General features: G+C 46.8%; 1 protein-coding gene across 1 annotated transcript in view; it reads right to left on the bottom strand.

Moving 5' to 3' along the window:
• Positions 1–4,222: 4,222 nt before the first annotated feature.
• The window catches only part of MSH4 (mutS homolog 4), a 62,151-nt gene continuing 47,227 nt past the window's right edge, over positions 4,223–19,146 (bottom strand). Inside the window, exons 16-19 of the mRNA XM_065409536.1 lie at positions 15,207–15,335; positions 13,457–13,631; positions 5,093–5,181; positions 4,223–4,414 (exon numbers count right to left, since the gene is read on the bottom strand). Coding sequence (XP_065265608.1) covers positions 4,223–4,414; positions 5,093–5,181; positions 13,457–13,631; positions 15,207–15,335 — 585 coding nt within the window. The remainder of the gene's footprint in view (positions 4,415–5,092; positions 5,182–13,456; positions 13,632–15,206; positions 15,336–19,146) is intronic.

The following is a 19,146-nucleotide window of genomic DNA, read 5'->3' as shown; positions in this document are numbered from 1 at the left end:
GAATAGGCTCTTCTTACATGTACCATGGGACTAGCCTAGCATAAAGCAGCCCCAGGACTGGAAAACCACAGACTCAGAGCTACCTTTGTCCCTTTCCTGCAGCAGTGCTCAACACTCCTCATAGTTTCCTATTTGTGTATTTGATTTTAAAATGGTAAGTCTCTCCCTACCCCCTGACCTTTCATAACACTTACCTACTGTACTACCTGGGCTACAGCTAGAGAGGGAACAAAAACAGCATTTCTCTCCACTCTACCCACCTTGAACTGAGTTGCATGGAAATGGTGCAAAATGGCCAGAGATGGACCCCAGGAAATTATGGGCGTTTAATGCCACATTTCTATACATAAAACATGCACAAAGTGTTTTGGTACTTGGAGGGAGGGAAGAAGAAGGAAAAGGCTTAAATCATTCTCCTAAAAGAATGTCTGCACTTTGAGCTGGGGTGTAATTCCCAGCTCGAGGAGACATACTTGTGTTAGCTCTGATCAAGCTAGCATGCTAAGAACAGAGTGTGGTCATAGCAGTCAGAGTGGCTAGCTACCCTGAGTAAGTTCCTGTCTAAGACACTAGGCACATTCTCAGGGCAGGTAGGTCCTCTGGCTGCCCGTGCCATCATGGCTACACTCTATTGTTGGTATGGTAGCTCAGTGCACTAAGGCTCATCATCTACACATTTTTACCAACCAGATTTAAATGGGAGGTCTGGAAAGTCTTCTCCTGGGAATATTGTGTGTCTAATAGGAAAACAATGTTTTAGAAACAAATTCAAAACAGTCCAAACATGGAAAAATCATGAGCATAAAAGGGATGCTTTATTGAGAAAGCTGTGAGAACAAACCTCCCCTTTTGAAAGAAACCTGTTTTAGGAAACTTTCTTTCCAGAAACAAAACATAAGTATTTTGGTGATTCAAATCATAGTGTACAGCGCAACATACTTTCAAAGTACAAAATCTGTTTTAAAGCGGTGGTCTCTCCGTATGTATGAAGCACATGCAACTATTTAGTCCTCCCACACAGATCAGCAGGGTTTGAACCTCCTGATCTTCAGACTCCTATCTTAGACCCTTACTATTGAGCTACAGGAGTAACAGCCCTTTTGTAGACCACCCAGTGGAGGAGGACTTAACATGCATTTTCCCAGTGGGTTATGCAACTATTTCCTAGTTAGCAGTAGAATACTGGTGATCAGGAATCTTGGGCTAGGTCTACACTGCAGCGGGGGTCCGACCTAAGATACGCAACTTCAGCTACGTGAATACCGTAGCTGAAGTTGCGTATTTTAGGTCGGCTTACCTGGCGGTGAGGACGCGGGAAAGTCGACCTCTGCCGCGCTGCCGCCGACTCCGCTGCCGCCTCTTGCCGAGGTGGATTTCCGGAGTCGACGGCAGAGCGATCAGGGATCGATTTTACCGCGGCTTCACTAGACGCGGTAAGTCGATCCCCGAAAAACCGATTGCTACCCGCCGGATCGGCGGGTAGTGAAGACAAAGCCTTGGAGTCTATCTCCGGTTCTGGAAAAGTGGTTAGAGATAGGATTGACTAAAACCAGATTTAGTAATTCTGAAAGGCCATGGAGATAAGATTGGGTTTGTCATGTTAGAGACCTTGACTCTGTGTCTGCAGTAACCTTTGCATAAACTGTCTGCTACCTTATGAAAAAAAACAGATGCGGAGGTCAATAGCTCTTTCCTAACTGCCTTTTCCCTCACTCTCTCCTCCGAGGAATTGAGTAATTTGCCATCTGGGTGTTCAGCTTGGAATAAAAATGTTCAGTTATGGCTAAAAAGTTACACTCTATAGACTAACACTACCCATGAAACTGATATTCTAGGAATCAGTAGATGAGGAAGCAATAATGCAGGAACATTGCGAGTACAGGTGAGAGCATTTCCCTGGGTTTCCGTTCCGTGTCTGGTGCCACAGTGGACCCTGGCAGCCATGAGGCACAATTACAGAAAAGTTCTTTTCAGCACCTGCTGCCCCAGGCTGCAGCATACTCGGAACAGATGGAATCTTTGGAGAATTTAGTTGCCAAAGTCTAACAATTCTCTACTGAGCATGTGTGAATTCTGGTTTTTCTGAGACCTATAATTATGCCAAATTTGTTTTATGGGTACAAAAAAATGCACTTCCCTGATATGCGGGCAACACTTCCCCCTTCAGCAAATTTCATGTCCCTGCTCTAAACCATGGAGGTACTGAAGCTTCACACTGAAACAGTTGTAAGAATGTTTTTAATGAGGGCAAAACAACCTATATGTCCCTAACCTTGTTCTGAGAAATGGCTGAACTATTTTTGCCATAAAGATCCAAAAAGAATCAACCTGAGGTAGACATGCAGTATGAGAAATTTCAGCCTAAAGTTTGGCGAAGTTATAAGCAACTGAAAAAAAGGTCTTATAATAGAAAGTGTTAGGCAGCCTTGCCTTGAAGCATCCCTACAATCTCCACATATAATAAGAGATTAAAAATGATAAGATAGAGAACAGTTCAGTGGGAATATTGTTGGGACAAGTCGGCAAGAATTAATTTTCTTTTGTTACTTCCTTACTCCCATTTTTGTCTGCATCTTCAGTTTCGATTGTAAACTCTTTGAAGCAGAGACCAGTCATGCCTATGTAAAGTGTCTATCACATTTTGGGTGCTGTGTGAATAATAATAATCCATAAAAGGGAGGAAAAACATTGGAGAAAAAATGTATTGGGGGTGTTTTCAACTGATTTAAAAATCAATGTAAAATCATTGGAAACCCCTGGGGATTGTGAAGTCTTTGCTGCAAACTGCCTTCAACCAAAATGCTGTGTCTTTCATTTCTCTTTGTAATTGACACAGCTAAGGCAGGAGACACTCTTGAAAAGGAAACCGTGGAGACTGAGTTTAAAAAGTTTTTTCCCTTGATATTTTTGAAATATGTGAAAATAAAATATGCCCAAGAAAAAAGTAAATTACTGTAATTTAGAAAAGGCTATTTATTAAATGTTATACAAACACTTAATAAATCCTTAAACTATGAATAGTTTAACTAACTTTTTATAGGCTAGATTGTGCCCCCACATGGTTGCTTAAAGAGAAGGTGGGCACAAGATTAAAGGGAATCCCTCCTGGAGCTTCCACTGAGGTGGAGAGAGATCCTCACTGGCCCCAACTCAGAGCCGTAATTGGACCTTAAATTTGGCCACCTTCAGCCAAAATTATTTCCAGAGGTGTGGTAAATGCTCTGCCTCTGGCTAGTAGGTGATGTCAATATATCACTGCATGAGACTAGACAGAAAAACTAGCCATCTACATAAGAGTGAAGTGACTAAAGTGTTGTCAAATGCACAAAAAAACAAACAGAAAAGACAGAGCTGAAATAATACTTTCTCTAGCCTTTGTCATAATTATAAAGAAGTAATCTTAGATGTTACTTGTAACTGTAGTACATGAAAAGCATGTTCAGTCAAATGTAGTTTTAATGTTAATGAGATTCCTTTAATGTTTAGGCATCAGGAATGCTAAAAGCTTAACCATGTTAATGTATGTGCAATTTTCTGTAAAAAGGCCAACCAAGGATGCTGGCTTTGCTGTTGACTGACCTATTCCACAGACAGGTGTCATTTGGTGGAAGGCCAAAACAACACCTCCTCATTTGCCCGGGAGTTATATCCAGGAAGAGCAAATAAGTTGTCTGCCTACCACAACTCCCTTTCTTTGGTTTGATCTATTCCTTCTCTCCATACTGGGGCCATGCATCTTAGAAAGATTTAATCCAGCTCCAGGAGGTGGAGAGATGTATTGAAGACTCTGTAAAAGGGTTAATTTTCTATTTTGAAATAAACCTATTCACCATTCTCTGTTGCTAGAGAAGAGTTGGAGTAGTGTCTCCACCAATCTCTAGCAAAATGGAGTGGGGCCCCCTGCCCTCAATCTCTTCAGAAGAAAGCATATAGGGACTTTTGGCCATCACTGACATATCAAGAGTCATATGGAAAAAAATTGTTTCATACTTATACTATTTATACAAAATAAATGCTTCTGTTTAAAATTTGCTCCAAAAAAATTCTTCAGAGGAATAACTATTTATACCCACATATAGGGAATGTGGTTCTTCAGTAGTGAATATAATTTATGATGAGAATCAAAGATTTAAAAAAATAAAAAACATTACATGTCAGTGATACAGAAAATAAATATTCTGGCCCGCACCAAATAAATTAGTCCATCGGTGTAAGCTATAAATTACTGTCCATCTTCAGTTTGTGCTTGTCCAGACACAGGACAATCAGCTTCATACTTTTTTTTCAGGCCTTTCAAGAATATTCGCAAACTGTCTGGATCCAATCGAGAGTTCCTTGCAGTCTGAACCAGCCTTGTTGCTAGATGGTATACAGCCCTTTGTCTTAATGTCTCAGGAGTGGTTCTTTGCTTTTGCTGTTGTTAAAAATAAACACATACATTAAAATGTGAACACAGATATTCATTTATTGAAGTAGTAATGTTGGCTGTTTTCTGCCTGTCCCATATCTGAGTCTGCTGATATACCGTTTGCAGATTCTATCTAGGACCTTGTCTAGTACTTCATAATAGTAATGACAGTGTGTTGTCATTTGACAGTGATCTTCAGTAAAACCCATTAAAACTGCTCCCAAAAACATACTGTTTAGTTTCTTGACCTAACACCAGAATGAACTGAGAAATCTGTTTGAAATCTGTCCTAGGAACAGCTTCTTAGTCTGTAAAATTCTGGTGAAAGGTTACAAAGATTATATAAATAAATTACAGATTTATTTATTTTTCGCAACAGTTCATGAAATAAAGAAGCTTTTTGAAAATAAAATAAAATAAAATCCTTCTCTCCCTTTCTCGCAGTAATTTTATTAGCAAATTTGTTAAAAGTAAAACTGATTTTCTTTAAAAATTCCCAATAACCAGTAACACAGTTGCCCTATATCATTAGATCTTATTTTTATGTGCCATACTTATGTACCTCTGTAATATATCATTGAGCTACTTACATTTTTATCAAACAATAGACAATACATGAGAATATATTGAAGGTATGTGTTTTATAAGATTATAATTTGACTACTGCAAATTACTACTACATACCAAAATTTGTCTAGCAATATGAGTTGTGATCTCCTTTGCATCCAAAATTATTGATGGTGGTAGAGAAGAAACTTCTGCAGCTTTTAATCCTAAATATAAAAAAATATGAAGTAGTCCTTTACTGTCTGTGCCAGAATGAAGGCTTACCTTAATCAAAATGTCACTCTAAAATGAATTTTTTCAAAAAGAATTTTTATTTAATTCCCCTACAAGTTTCCTCTCCTCTGTATCTGAACTCAATAATTTTCCTAGCAGTATGACTTATGAAGAGCTGGGATTAAATCAAGTTACTCAGGGTCTGTGATGATGCCTGCTCTAAAACATATATATTCTATGTATTCACAATAGCTATTATGACACAAGCTAACTGCTGATGTCACTAACTGCTCATGCTCAGATGCATCAGCTGTAATACTAGGGTTGTGAATAGGCAGCTCTTTTTCCATTACTGAAAGAGGGGCAAAGTCTACAGAGTAGGAAGAAGAATCCCTCACTAAGAGGATTGTAGAACAAAAGTTGGGAAGTGGGTTTAGCAGCCTTCACTTAAGTCTGATCCAATAGAGAAGAGAGAAGAGCTGGGTGTGGAACAAAAGTAGGGTTGCCACCTGTCCAGATTTTCTCCAGTTCGTCCTTTCCTGAGATAATGTCCCAGGAAATCTGTAAGGGTGATCAATACACGCTGTCAGCCATACATTTTTATGGGCTCAGGACATCATCTTGGACGTCCTGTTTTTTTGTACCTCGGAGATGACAATCCTAGACAGAAGGAGCCTTACTCAGTGAGGAGAATGAGGTGGAGAGCAGAATTTGAGTGGCCGGTTTCCAGGGTCAGTGAAAATGGTGGAGACTCTGTGTGTTCCAGTCTCTCACCTGATGAGCCATTTGACTTTGGGAAGAGGGACAGAGTATCACTGATGCCTGTCCTGCTCCCAAGACTGTGATGTTTGATTCTTCCTCCATCCCTTAACTGGTCTAGGAGAACTTGAGGCCTAACCCAATCCAACAGCTGCTGAAAAGCTTCTCTTTTCAATAGCTGGGCTGCATGCTTCTGCCTCCCCGGAAAGCTGAGAGGAAAGAGCAAGGCTCCTAGGAGTCCTTAAATCCCCCAGTGATGCTGGCAGACCAGGTGCCTCAAATGAACACTACTCCTGAGGGCATTCTGCACCAAAAAATTAAAAATTCTGCACAGTTTAAAATTCTGCAAAAATTCTGCAAGTTTTATTTGTCAATAAATAAATGCGGAGGCTACAGCATGGCAGTGGGGCGCACAGGCCACCGGCTGTACGAAGGTGGGAGATCACCCTGCAGTCTCCCCACTCCCCGGGACTCAGTGGTGAGGCTGCACCCAACCCTGACACAGCACAAGGCCTGGGCCTGCCCCAGAAACACCCTGGGTCCCTGCCCCTCTGCCCCAGGTGTGGGGCAGGCAGGCTCAACCAGGCAAGATCCAAGTGTGGAGGGACTCAGTGTGGGAGGGATCCAGGTGTGGAGTGAGAGGATTCTGGTGGGACAATCTGGGTGCAGGCAGCTCAGTTGGGGGTCTAGGTGTGAGGGGATCTGGATTCAAAGAGGCTCACTGGGGGGCTTCCATGTGCAGGGGCAATGGGACTCTACACGGGCTTCCAGGTGAAAGTGGTTGGGGCTCAGCAGAGGGGTCTGGGTTCTGGGGGAGTGGGGCTTGGTGGGGTGGAGGTCTGGGTGGAGCTAGTTGGGGGCCAGTGGCATGGGAGTCTGGATGTGGGGGCTCAGGCTCATAAGGATGGGAGTTTGAGTGCAGGAAGCTCAGTGGGGGTGGTCTGGGTGCAGGAGTGGGAGTCCAGAGGCAGGGGTTCTGGGTGCAGGGGGCCTCCAGATGCAGGGGTTGGGCTGAGGTTCAGATATGAAGGGCCAGGGGGGTTCTGGATGAGGGTCAGGCTTGGCAGGGGTGTCTGGGTATGGGAGGTCGGGTGGATGGGCGAGCAGCTCCCCGTACAGTGACCCCTCCCCCCCCCCACAGCTGAGGAGTGATGGGGGCAGGAAGCAGGGGAGGATGCTGAGCTTCCTGCAGCTGGGGGAGGTTTCTGGGGGTTGGTCTGACACAGCCTCACCCACTCCTTGCAGGGGAAGAGGAAGTCCCGTCCTCTCCTGCTTCCAGGCCAGCCGGGACTAGCAGCTGATCCGGCTCAGAGTAGAAGCCACTGGCTGGGGTGTCCCCAGCCCTGTGGTGATTTACCTCTCTGCCGGCTGCTCTGGGTGCCTGAAACAATGTACCTGCACAGCTAGGGAGTGGCGCGTGACTGCTCTTCCCTGTCAGAAAGTCATTTTTCTGTGGGGAAGCAAAGAAATCTGCGGGGGACATGTATTCTTCCAGTCCTATAAATCTATGTATAATTCTTCAGAACTCATCTTGTAAAAAATCCCCAAAACTGGACTTGTGTTACCAATGTGAGGCAAATTAGCAGTGAAATTTTGATAAAGGCATAGAAGGAACATTTTATATTAAATTAATTCTAACTTTAACTCGAATAATTTATAGTCTTCAGCTATCTCAGACTAGTAAAAATTGTGTGTTGTGAGACAACTCCCTATTGATTAAACCAGCTAAATCAGGGATCCAACTACAAAATCTAGCATTTATACCTAGTCTACACTAGAAGCACCACATCAGCGCAGCTGCATTGATGCAGCTGCTCCACTGTAGTGTGTCTGGTGAAGACACACTATGCTGACAGGAGAGAGCTCTCCCATCAGCATAATTACTCCACCTCCGTGAGACGTGGTAACTATGTTGGCAGGAGAGCATCTCCCACTGATGTACTGCTGCCCACACCAGCACTTAGGTCAGTGTAACTTGCATTGCTCAGGGGGGTGTCTTTTTTATATCCCTGAGTGACATAAGTTATATCAATATAATGGGTAGTGTAGACCAGCCCTCAGAAACATTATGTGGATTCTTTTCACTCCCTGAAGGATTATGGGTCTATAAAGAAATGAATGGATGACAATGAGACATAAATAAAATGTTTTAATCTGTTACACAGTCTGCTTCACTACAGTTTATATTAAATTTAAAGGATAAATGAACCCACTTTCCCAAGAACACAGTTTTGACATTTCAAAGGATAAAACGCACCTCTCTGCATAAATAAACTGAGGCACACATCTATGAACATTAATTTGTCATTTTTAATAAAACTTCATTCATTTAGGATGAGCCAAATGGGTACAGCTTTTAGTTAACTTTTTTATATCATCCTATATGAGCAAATACAAAAGAGGCAGCTCTCAGATAAGTCTTGCATGTGCAGGCATCCATTTAAGACTATCTCACAGCACCTTGAATTGCTCCCATAATCAAACAGGAAACCAATGCAGAGCACTCAGTACAGCTATTATGTGCTCAGCATGACCCAACTCAGGTCATAGAATCATAGAATATCAGGGTTAGAAGGGACCTCAGGAGGTCATCTAGTCCAACCCCCTGCTCAAAGCAGGACCAATTCCCAACTAAATCATCCCAGCCAGGGCTTTGTCAAGCCTGACCTTAAAAACTGTGTTCACAGGTCACTGTGTTCTCAACCAGTTGAAGATGCCAGGTGAAGTCTGAGAGCAGAAAGATCATTTTATTAGACAATTAAGTTTTTCATACTGTGGACAGAAAATAACTACCTTATTACACAACTATTTAAAATACAAAAATAAGTGGAACAGTATTTTAACCTGTTTATTTATTTAGCAAGTGCATAGTCGTCTAGCCAAGCAATGGCATCTTCAGTGGCATGATGAAGTTCTTCTAGGCCACCGCTGAACTTGTAAAGGACAGTTACCTGTTCCGAAACTGGCATTCTTCGAGATGTGTTGCTCAGGTGTATTCCACTATAGGTGTGCGTGCTCGCCACGTGCACCGGTACCAGAAGTTTATCCCTTAGCAGTACCCGTAGTGGGGGAGCACCGCTGCGACCCCTGGAGTGGCGCTGACATATCGCGCCATAAAGGGGGCTGCGTGCTCCCCCCACCCTCAGTTCCTTCTTGCCAGACAACTCCGACAGTGGGGAAGGAGGGTGGGATGTGGAATACACCTGAGCAACCCATCTCGAAGAATGTCAGTAACAGAACAGGTAACTGTCCTTTCTTCTTCGAGTGATTGCTCATGTGTATTCCACTATAGGTGACTCCAAGCTAACCCTGATGGAGGCGGGTAGGAGTTTAAAGGTAAAGGTTTAAGGGTTACCCGGGCGAAGCACCGCCCTACCAAACCCGGCGTCATCCCTTGATTGGGAGACGATCGCATAGTGCGATGCAAAAGTATGGACAGAGGACCACGTAGCAGCCCTACAGATGTCCTGAATGGGGACATGAGCCAGAAAGCCTGCAGACGAGGACTGGGACCTCGTCGAATGCGCCGTCACAATAGGAGGTGGGGGAACCCCTGCCAGGTCATAACAGGTGTGAATGCACGAGGTGATCCAGCGGGAGATCCGCTGGACGGACACCGGTTGCCCCCTCATGCACTCGGCCGAAGCAATGAAAAGCTGGGGGGACTTCCTAAATGGCCTGGTTCTTTCCAGGTAAAAGGCCAGCGCTCTGCGCACGTCTAACATGTGCAGGCGGCGTTCCTCATAGGAGGAATGGGGCTTAGGGCAGAGGATCGGGAGGAAAATATCCTGATCCATGTGAAAAGCCGAGACCACCTTTGGCAAAAAAGCAGGGTGAGGGCGGAGCCGAACCTTATCCTTATGGAAGACCGTATACAGCGGTTCAGAAGTCAAAGCCCTAAGCTCGGAGATCCAGCGGGCTGAGGTCATGGCCACCAGGAACGCCACCTTCCAGGAGAGGTGGGACCATGAGCAGGTGGCTAAAGGCTCAAAGGGAGGCCCTGTGAGGCGCGACAATACCAGGTTCAGATCCCAGGGAGGGACCGGGGGTCTAGCATAAGGGAACGCCCTATCCAAACCCCGCAGAAACCTGGAAGTCATGTGGTGGGAGAACACCGACTGTCCCATCACTGGAGGGTGGAAGGCCGAGATGGCCGCCAGGTGCACCCTGATAGAAGAGGGGGCTAGCCCCTGGGTCCGCAGGGAGGGGAGGTAATCCAGAACCAAGTGGATAGAGGCGGAAGAGGGAGAGGAACCTCTATTCCTCGCCCACCAAGAGAACCTACACCATTTAGCGAGGTAGGCCCGACACGTGGAAGGTTTCCTACTCTCTAGCAGGACAGATCTCACTCCCGCAGAGCATGTGTGTTCCTCCTTGTTTAGCCACGGAGCAGCCACGCTGTCAGGTGGAGCGCAGCTAGGTTGGGATGGAGGAGGCGACCCTGGTCTTGAGAGAGGAGATCGGGGCGGAGCGGGAGCCTGCGGGGTGGGGCCGCTGAAAGTTGAAGTAGGGTCCCGTACCAGTGTTGACGGGCCCAGTCCGGGGCTATGAGGATAACCCTTACCCGGTCTAACTTCACCTTCTGGAGGACCCTGCCTATTAGGGGAAAGGGAGGGAAGGCGTACAACAAGGGCCCCGACCGTGGAAGCAGAATGCATCTGATACTGCTCCGTCGCCCACTCCTGCTCTGGAGCAAAACCGGGGACACTGCCGGTTCTGAGCGGTGGCGAACAAGTCTACCTGGGGAGCACCCCACTGTAGGAAGATCCCCTTGGCTACCTCCCTGTGCAGGGACCACTCGTGCTGCTGGGAGAATACCCTGCTCAGGTGGTCCGCGAGGGTGTTGCTCTTGCCGGGCAGGTAGAAGGCCCGCAGGAGTATGCTGTGGGCTATACAAAACTCCCACAGGAACTGGGCTTCCTGGCATAGTGCCCAGGAGCTTGTGCCACCCTGCTTGTTGATGAAATACATGGCAGTTGTGTTGTCCGTGAGGACTCTGACCACCTTCCCGCGTATGTGCTGGCAGAAGGCCACGCATGCTAGGCATACGGACCTGAGCTCCCTGACATTTATGTGCAGGGTCCGTTCCTCGGGAGACCACATACCCTGGGTCCTGAACAACCCCACGTGGTCTCCCCAGCCCAGGTCCAAGGCGTAGGACACCAAATCGAGGGAGGGAGGAGGCTCTCAGAAAGGAATACCCCGGAGCATGTTGCTCGGGAAGGTCCACCATTGAAGGTCCACCCGCACTGCGGGTGGTACCGTGACAACCTTGCCCAGGCCGTCCCTGGCCTGAGAGTACCGGGAATCTAACAGTACGCCTATAAAGGTTATGTGCTGAACTGGGACCAACATGGATTTCTCCTCGTTTACCAGCAGGCCGAGCGCGCCGCAGGCGCCGAGGAGGAAGCTCGTCTGCTGCTGCACCAAAGACCGGGACTGGCCCTTGAGCAGCCAGTCATCTAGGTAGGGGAAGATCTGCAGCCCTTTCCTCCTGAGGTGAGCTGCAACTCCTTGGTAGAATGGGAGCGCTATACGCCCCGGGACCAAGGAGGCGAGGACATTAAAAAGTGTGTCGGAGGGCTCCTCCATCTCCTCGGCCCGGAGCTCGAGATTGGCTGCCGCCCTCCGAAGCAGCTCTTGGTGTACCTTAAAGTCCTCTTGTGAAGAGGGAGGAGGCGGCACCGCCACCAAGTCGCCCTGCACCGCGGAGGTGGAAGGGATGGCAACGTCGACGACCAGCGGCACCGTGGGCTCCATTTCGCGGTCCGGTACCGGGGCCGGCGTCGGGGGATCGGCACCGACGGCTTGGTCCCGGTACCGAGGGGACGGAAGGCGGCCCTGCGAGGCACCCACCACGGAGCGAGGACCAGGGGGCGCCGGTGCCTGAGGCCATGGCGCAAGCTGGCACCACTGACCCTGCCACGGAACTGCCTGGAGCAGAGACACATCAGGTGCCGGAGGCACTGGTTGGTCCGGCGGCGCGGCTCGGCTCCGGGACAGGCGGCTGCGCGTCGACACCGAGGTGCGGGAGGAACGCACGGTGCCGTGGGAACGGCTGGAATGGTCCCAATCACGACAGCTCCTGCCCCGAGACCTCGATGCGGAGGAGGATGACACATACACCTCCGAGGAGCTGACTCGGGACCGACCGCAGCGCCTGTGGCCGTGGTGCCTGGGTGCCGGGGGAACTCGGTGCGCTCCACGGTGCCGGGCCTTGGAGCGGGAATGGCGGTGCCGACGGCTCCCCGACCCGCTCCTGTCGGAGTCACTGTACAAAGAGGTCTGGTGTTGCCTCTTTCTACCGGGACGACGACGGTCGGGACTAGACGAGTGGGAGACGCTCATGGCAGAGTCGGGTTGCGGAGTCGACGTGCGCTGTGAGGGTCTGGTAGATGCCTCAACCCGAGAAGGCGGCTCGACTTCCGAGTCCTCCATGGAAGGGTGATGGGCAGACAAAGACGGCTTCCCACGGGACCGGGGAGCTGACTGCTGCGGCGCCGCAGGCACCGGGAGCGTCAGGATGTCACGCGCGGCCTGAGATGCCTGAGCGTCGAGGGCATGCACACCTCCAGAGTGGCTCGCGCGGATGGGACTGGACTACTCCGCTCAGTGTGAGTCGGAGGTCTCTGTCCCGGTGGGGATCGCGGGCTGCCCAACACGGGTCTAGCCTCCCCCTTACTCTTCTCCCAGTGCTTCAGCGATTTCCCCATCTTTTTAGCAGGGGAACGGTGCCGGGACGTCGACGGTGCCTCACTGCGTACTGATGACGCGGTGCCGGGCGCCAATTTGGAGCAGCACACTGGAGGCACTTCGCCGCGTGTTGACGACGCGGAGCCCGGCGCAGTACCGGCTCGACGCATCGGTGCCGGGGCCAATGCCGACTCCATTAAAAGTGCTCGGAGTCGGATCTCACGCTCCTTCTTCATACGCGGCTTGAAGGAGCGGCAGATTTTGTACCTTTCAGTAACATGAGACTCGCCCAGACAGCGAAGACACTTAACGTGCGGATCGCTTCTGGGCATAGAATTGCGACAAGAGTCGCAGGACTTGAAGCCTGGGCCACGGGGCATGCCCCGAGCCAGGCAGAGAAGTTCAAAAAGGAAAAGTTCAGTGAACTGAGTACTACTAAGGCTAGAAGCGCTGCAGCAGAGCTGGAGCAAGTTCCGACTACCTTCACTGGCAGCAAGAAGGAACTGAGGGTGGGGGGAGCACGCAGCCCCCTTTATGGCGCGATATGTCGGCGCCACTCCAGGGGTCGCAGCGGTGCTCCCCCACTACGGCTACTGCTAAGGGAAAAACTTCCGGTACCGATGCACGTGGCAAGCACGCACACCTATAGTGGAATACACATGAGCAATCACTCGAAGAAGAACAGTTACTATGTAAAAAATTATTCACAATATGGAGTGATCTGTCAGTGGATAGTAGGAATGTTAGACCCATATAGTTTAATATATCTTATGTACTTTTTAATAAGTTATTAATATCAATACTGAAGTCCATTACCATAGTTTTTTTCCTCTGTCTGTCCTTTCGAAAGTATGTAAGTATAAGTAATTTTTTCCTTATTTCCAGCACTGTTTTTCACATGTTGCACTTCAAAATGGTTGTTTTCCACATTGGGATATAAAGCATCTATGTGACACAGTTCCAGGAAATGTGTAGCGAATAGAGTAAATGCCTAAATTAGGCAACAGAAAAGGAAATATTATGACATATTAAGTAATCCTTCATAATTCATTATAATTAAGCAAAATAAGGTTAAAATATATATTTTCAAAGTGGGTACAGGGATTTAGCAATATGACTTTAATTGATGGCTAAATCTGCATGCATTGCTTTGAAAAAATGCCCTGAAATTACTAAAAAATATTAAATTGAATGAAGAGATCTATTTCTTTGGTACTATAAACATAGGCATGATTATAGCAAAATAGTAAAGAAAGCTCCAAATACAGGCAGTTTTAAAGCAGTTTCAAAAATATATTAAATGAGCCCTTTCATTTTTAAATTAAGTGATATTGTTTGCTGAACATAATAAGTTTAATCAACCTAATGACATAACAAAAATGGACCATTTAGACTGTATATCAGAAAAACACATGAGAGATCTATTAGGCTATGGAACAATCTCATAAGAGGAGCAATGGAAGTCTCAATACATGACATATTTTAAACTAGACTGGGAATAAGCAGTAACATGAATTTAGGATACAATCCTTTACTGGCAGGGAGATGGACTGGATGACGCAACAGATCTTCCCAACCTGGATTATCTGATCCCTTTCCCAATGGAATATATAAATGTAGCCACTAACACAGAATTTCCTAACTTTCATACTATTTTACCAAAATTACTGTCAAGAATTTTCACAAAATTGCCTGAACATTCTGACATTATATATTGTCCTTTAGCTAAAACTATGAGAAATATTTGAACATTTCAAACCAATCTGCAAAAGTATTCCAAAATAAGCCCGGGTAAGAGTCCAGCCTATGTCCAGGTCTGCAAAAGTTTGACAACATGCTGAAGTTAATCACATAGCTAGGAAGTAATCAGAGTTTCCTCCCCGCTTAAAGGCCATTTCTACTTCTCTTGATAAGCCACTGAACTCTGTCTACGCACCTTTAAGTTAAGGGGGTGGGGAGCGGGGTGGAGGATCCCAACATATTTTGGAAAGGGAGCAGCCAGTTGGGAGCTCCCTTTGGAGATTTAGGTATATGAACTCTAATCTCCAAGCAAAACTGAAGAGGTTAGTTAGTTTGCTTTCAACACGGAAAGACAAACAGAAGGGTTCATTTCATGAACCAAATACTGCAGGATTCTCATAGAATTACCATACAACTACTTTAGGGATATTGTTGTCAGTCTCATTCTTGGTATAGTCACTGCAAATTGTAAAAGCCAAGGCAAAGTCTTGGCCAAAGGAAAGAACAAGAAGGAACATGAATGGAGCCAAGGGTTAGAAGGAGTGTGTTCAAGGGATGATCGTGTGGTTGGAATGGGATGGGGTAAGGATAGGACAAGGACTAGAAGGGCAGGAAGTATGGCATCCTTGTCCTTATTCTTATCTATTGATCAATCTCTTTTCTATCCATAAATCCCAGTAAGTGTATCCGTATTATTTAGATCAGAATTGTCCATAAAATGAAGACTGGAGTATGAGAAAATGTTTTTATTTAGTACCATTTTAAGGCTGCGTGAGAAAACAATTACAAATTTTAGAGACTAATGATTAAAAAATATAAAAAATACCTTCAAACTCAGTAGATATTCACACACTGAATAACAAATGCCAATACCTTCTTCAGTACTGGTACCTCTGCCAAGTTCATCAATTATGATGAGTGATTTGTCATTAGCATTTTGCATGATATATGTTATCTAAGAAAAAAAATACTTTGTTATCTCTAGCAGTACATTTTTAAATCCCTCCCACCCCAAAAAACCAAACAAACCAACAAAAAGTCCACTGGTAATGTGAGTAAAGAACAGAATCCTTCAGAAGATCCATGGCTTTCACCTCTGAGCAGCTTCCAAACAGCTGACATTTTAAAACAAACAAAACATCCTGCCACAAAACTGTTTGCCTCTTTCTCTCTAAATAAGTAATTTTTCCTCAAAATGAGGTCTCAGGTGGAATACTAGCAACAGTCAGATATGGCCCAACAATAATTTAAGGTACAATACCTAATGAAACATCAAGACTAATGTCCAATGGAACAGTGATTTCTACTCCTGTTGGAATGGTTTCAGAGATATTGGACTTAAAACTGTGACATGATTTATAGAAAAGCTATTATGAATAATTCTTAAAACTTCCTGCTCATCTCCAGCTTGCTGGTTGGGGAGCAGGTCTTAAAGTCCATAACTCACATTGAAAATCTTGAAGAAAAAAAGAGAAGATGGAAGGCAAGATAGAAAGTTTGAAGGGTGTTATAGAGAGGAGCAACAGGTAGAGGAAAGGATGGTTGTGGGTTTTTCTACCTTATTTTAAAGCAGGCCTATTTTAGAAAAGTTTTAAAAAATAACTTACTGGTATTATTTTTCTGCCCTGCTTCCTGAGAAGTCCGGTTGTCCTAGTTACTAATACCTGTTTGCAATATGGAGGTCTGGTTAAACTCTTCTTCTTTCATATGGCTTAAAAACAGCATCGTTAGATGTCCAGATCTAACTTGGCAATCGAATTGATTACTTCAGGTGACGCAGAGTAGATGGAAGAAATACCACTGATATATGATTATTTGGGACACTAGTTGATAAGGTGTTTCATAGCTTGAAGTCTGTTTTTGCACTCACAAATAGAATTGTGTATCAGTCTCCATTCATGGAGGACAGAGGCAAATCTGCCATGTGATGTGCACATTCCGTTCAAAGTGTAGCATATTTTCATGTGAGTGAAAAGCCAGTGGGTTGTTCAGTTGAGTCCTTGATGAGGTGTTTGTATGGAACACCGGTGTCCTTTCACTTTGCTCGCCATTGACTTCGTGGGAGAACCCCAAGTCTTCGAACTCTTGCGCTGCAAGCCAAAAAAGCTTTCTGGATTTGAGTTGGAATCTTGATATATTATTAAGATATTCATATATCGGAAAATCCTTGTTCCCTCATGTAGCAATGAATTTGGAGTGGGCTGATGTGTGCCAGTATGGGAAGCCATGGTTGTGGCATTGATTTTACTGTGCCTGTAATGACATGCATGATGGTGTTTAGTTGAGAATTGACAAATGATGTGTCTAGACGGGTCAGCAGTATTCTGTGGCAGAGTAGACAAAGGCTAGTGAAGAGATTTGTAGACTTTTTGCATCGGCTCCCCAGGTTGTTGCTGACAGCTTATGGATGGGGTTTACACACATCTTTATTTTGTCATAGATATTTTTCAGGTGCTAGTGAAGAGGAGGGCAAACTACAGCCCGCGGGCCACATCCGGCTCGCGAGACCCTCCTGCCCGGCCCCTGAGCTCCTGCCCTGGGGGGCTAGCCCCGGGCCCCTCCCCTGCTGTTCCCCCTTCCCCGCAGCCTCAGCTTGCTCCACCGCCGGCGCAATGCTCTGGGCGGCGGGGCTGCGACTCCTGGGGCAGCACAGCTGCAGAGCCATGGCCTGACCCGGTGCTCTGTGCTGTGCAGTGGTGTGGCTGGCTCCAGCCTGTCCTGGTGCTCTGGGTGGCGCGGCTGGAGCACCGGTAAAGGGGCAGGGAGCGGTTGAATAGAGGGCAGAGGAGTTTGGGGTGGTGGTCAGGGGGCAGGGGTGTGGATAGGGGTCGGGGTGATCAGAGGGCGGGGACTACAGGTGTTTAATGGGGGCAGGAGTCCCAGGAGGGCAGTCAGGAAGGAGGGGGTGGGTTGGATGGGTGGTGGGGGGCAGTCAGGTGCAGGAGTTCTGGGGGCTGTCAAGGGAAAGGGAGAAGGGGTGGTTGGATAGGGCGGGGGTCCTGGGGGGGCAGTCAGGAATGAGAGGAGGGGTTGGATGGGGCGGCGGGGGGCAGTCAGAGGCGGGGGTTCTGGGGTGGTCAGGGGACAGGGAGTGGATGGGGCAGGGGTCCCGGGGGGGCCGTCAGGGAACAGGGGGGGTTGGATAGGGCAGGAGTCCGGGGGGGGCATCAGGGGGTGAGAAGCGGGGGGGGGGATCGGATAGGGGGCAGGGGCCGGGCCACGCCTGGCTGTTTGGGGAGGCACAGCCTCCCCTAACTGGCCCTCCATACAGTTTCCGAAACCCGATGCGGCCCTCAGGCCAAAAAGTTTGCCCGCCCCTCTGCTAGTGGAATGTGAGGCTTTGGTCTAACATCACATCAAGACATTTTGCAGTCTTATCTTCTAGTCACAGAAGTCCATGTGCAGCTCTGCCCTAGTTTTTCGATTGTTTAGATGATATGCTGACACCACAGTTTTAGGCTATGTCTACACTGCATACCACATGTTTAGTAGGTGTAGCTCTCTGGTGCTGGAGTCTTAAATGGGGGGCAAAGGCTCCAGTAGCTCCTGTGGCAGAGAAATGCTCCAGCAGTGGGGAGCTGCCAGAACCTTTTCCCGCTGCTGGAGTCTTTCTCTGCAACTGGAAAAACTCCAGCAGTGGGGAGCCAGTTGCAGGACATTACACTGCTAAAAACAGCAGTGTAGATGGGGGAGTCACTGCTTGGGTGAGTAGAGAGCCATGTAGGGTACATACCCACAAGGTTCAGGCATGTCTTTACTATACTCACCTAAACAATACCTCACCGTCTATACTGCTATTTAAACCTGTGCTGGGGGGAGGAGGGCATGTAGTGTATGTACGCTATACACCGTTTAAAGGAATATGCAATGTAGACATACCTTTAGTGGGCTTTGGTTTGGCTGTCAATATAAGAAATATTCTTCCAAGGTTATTCACCTCCTCCTTGGTGAAGGGAAATGATACGGGGATTGGGGATAGGTAGTGAGCTGACTATGTGTCAGAGCTCTCTGCACACTTTATGCTTAGTTGATTTGTCCCCTAGTACTTTTGAGTTCATAAGAAGCGTTTCTGCGATTGGACCAGCTTTTGATGTTCCCCTGGGTTTGCCGCCCCAAGCTGATGCAAAATTAGCCAAGCTTTGTAGCTGGAGTAAGTGAAATCCTGACCTTCAACTGTCTTGAGTCATCTTTGATGGCACGCTAGATTCAGTGACTTCAGCAGGGATGTTGCAGTATTTATTTGGTTCTTCTTTAATAGCCTTTGTTTCTGGTTTTGTATGGAGTATATCGATTCTGATTGCTGCGAGAGATGTTTTTTCTTGCAGCTATTTGGATAAGCTTGCTGAAACGACCGAAATTTCCAGGCTTTAGTGGAATTGCGTCAATGGTGGCCTCAAATGAATCCTGGCCAGTTTCCCTTTGAAACTTCTATTGCCATTTGGGCAATGACATGACTACTGGCAATGTGGATTAACACCAGTCGATGCTAGCTGTGTAGGAAGTAGCAAAAGTAATGCTAGACATATTCTGAGGGATTTCAACTGGTCTTCGGTGATGAAACAGAGATCTGGATTGCGGTATCCGTTCCAGGGGGCAGAATGAAAAGTGCCTCTGTCTTTTGCATAGAAAAGAAGGTATGTGTCTTCATTTGATGACAATTCCACAAGTGCCTCATCCACAATATCATTACTAGCATAGCCCTACATTGTGTGGTGGCAACTGAAATCAATTACATATATATAAGCCAGGCAATAGACTGTGGGTAA

The sequence above is a fragment of the Emys orbicularis genome, chromosome 8 (assembly GCF_028017835.1).
Source record: "Emys orbicularis isolate rEmyOrb1 chromosome 8, rEmyOrb1.hap1, whole genome shotgun sequence".
Lineage (NCBI taxonomy): Eukaryota > Metazoa > Chordata > Testudines > Emydidae > Emys > Emys orbicularis.
The sequence above is the reverse complement of the archived record's forward strand: the minus strand, read 5'-3'. Positions and strand labels throughout refer to the sequence as shown.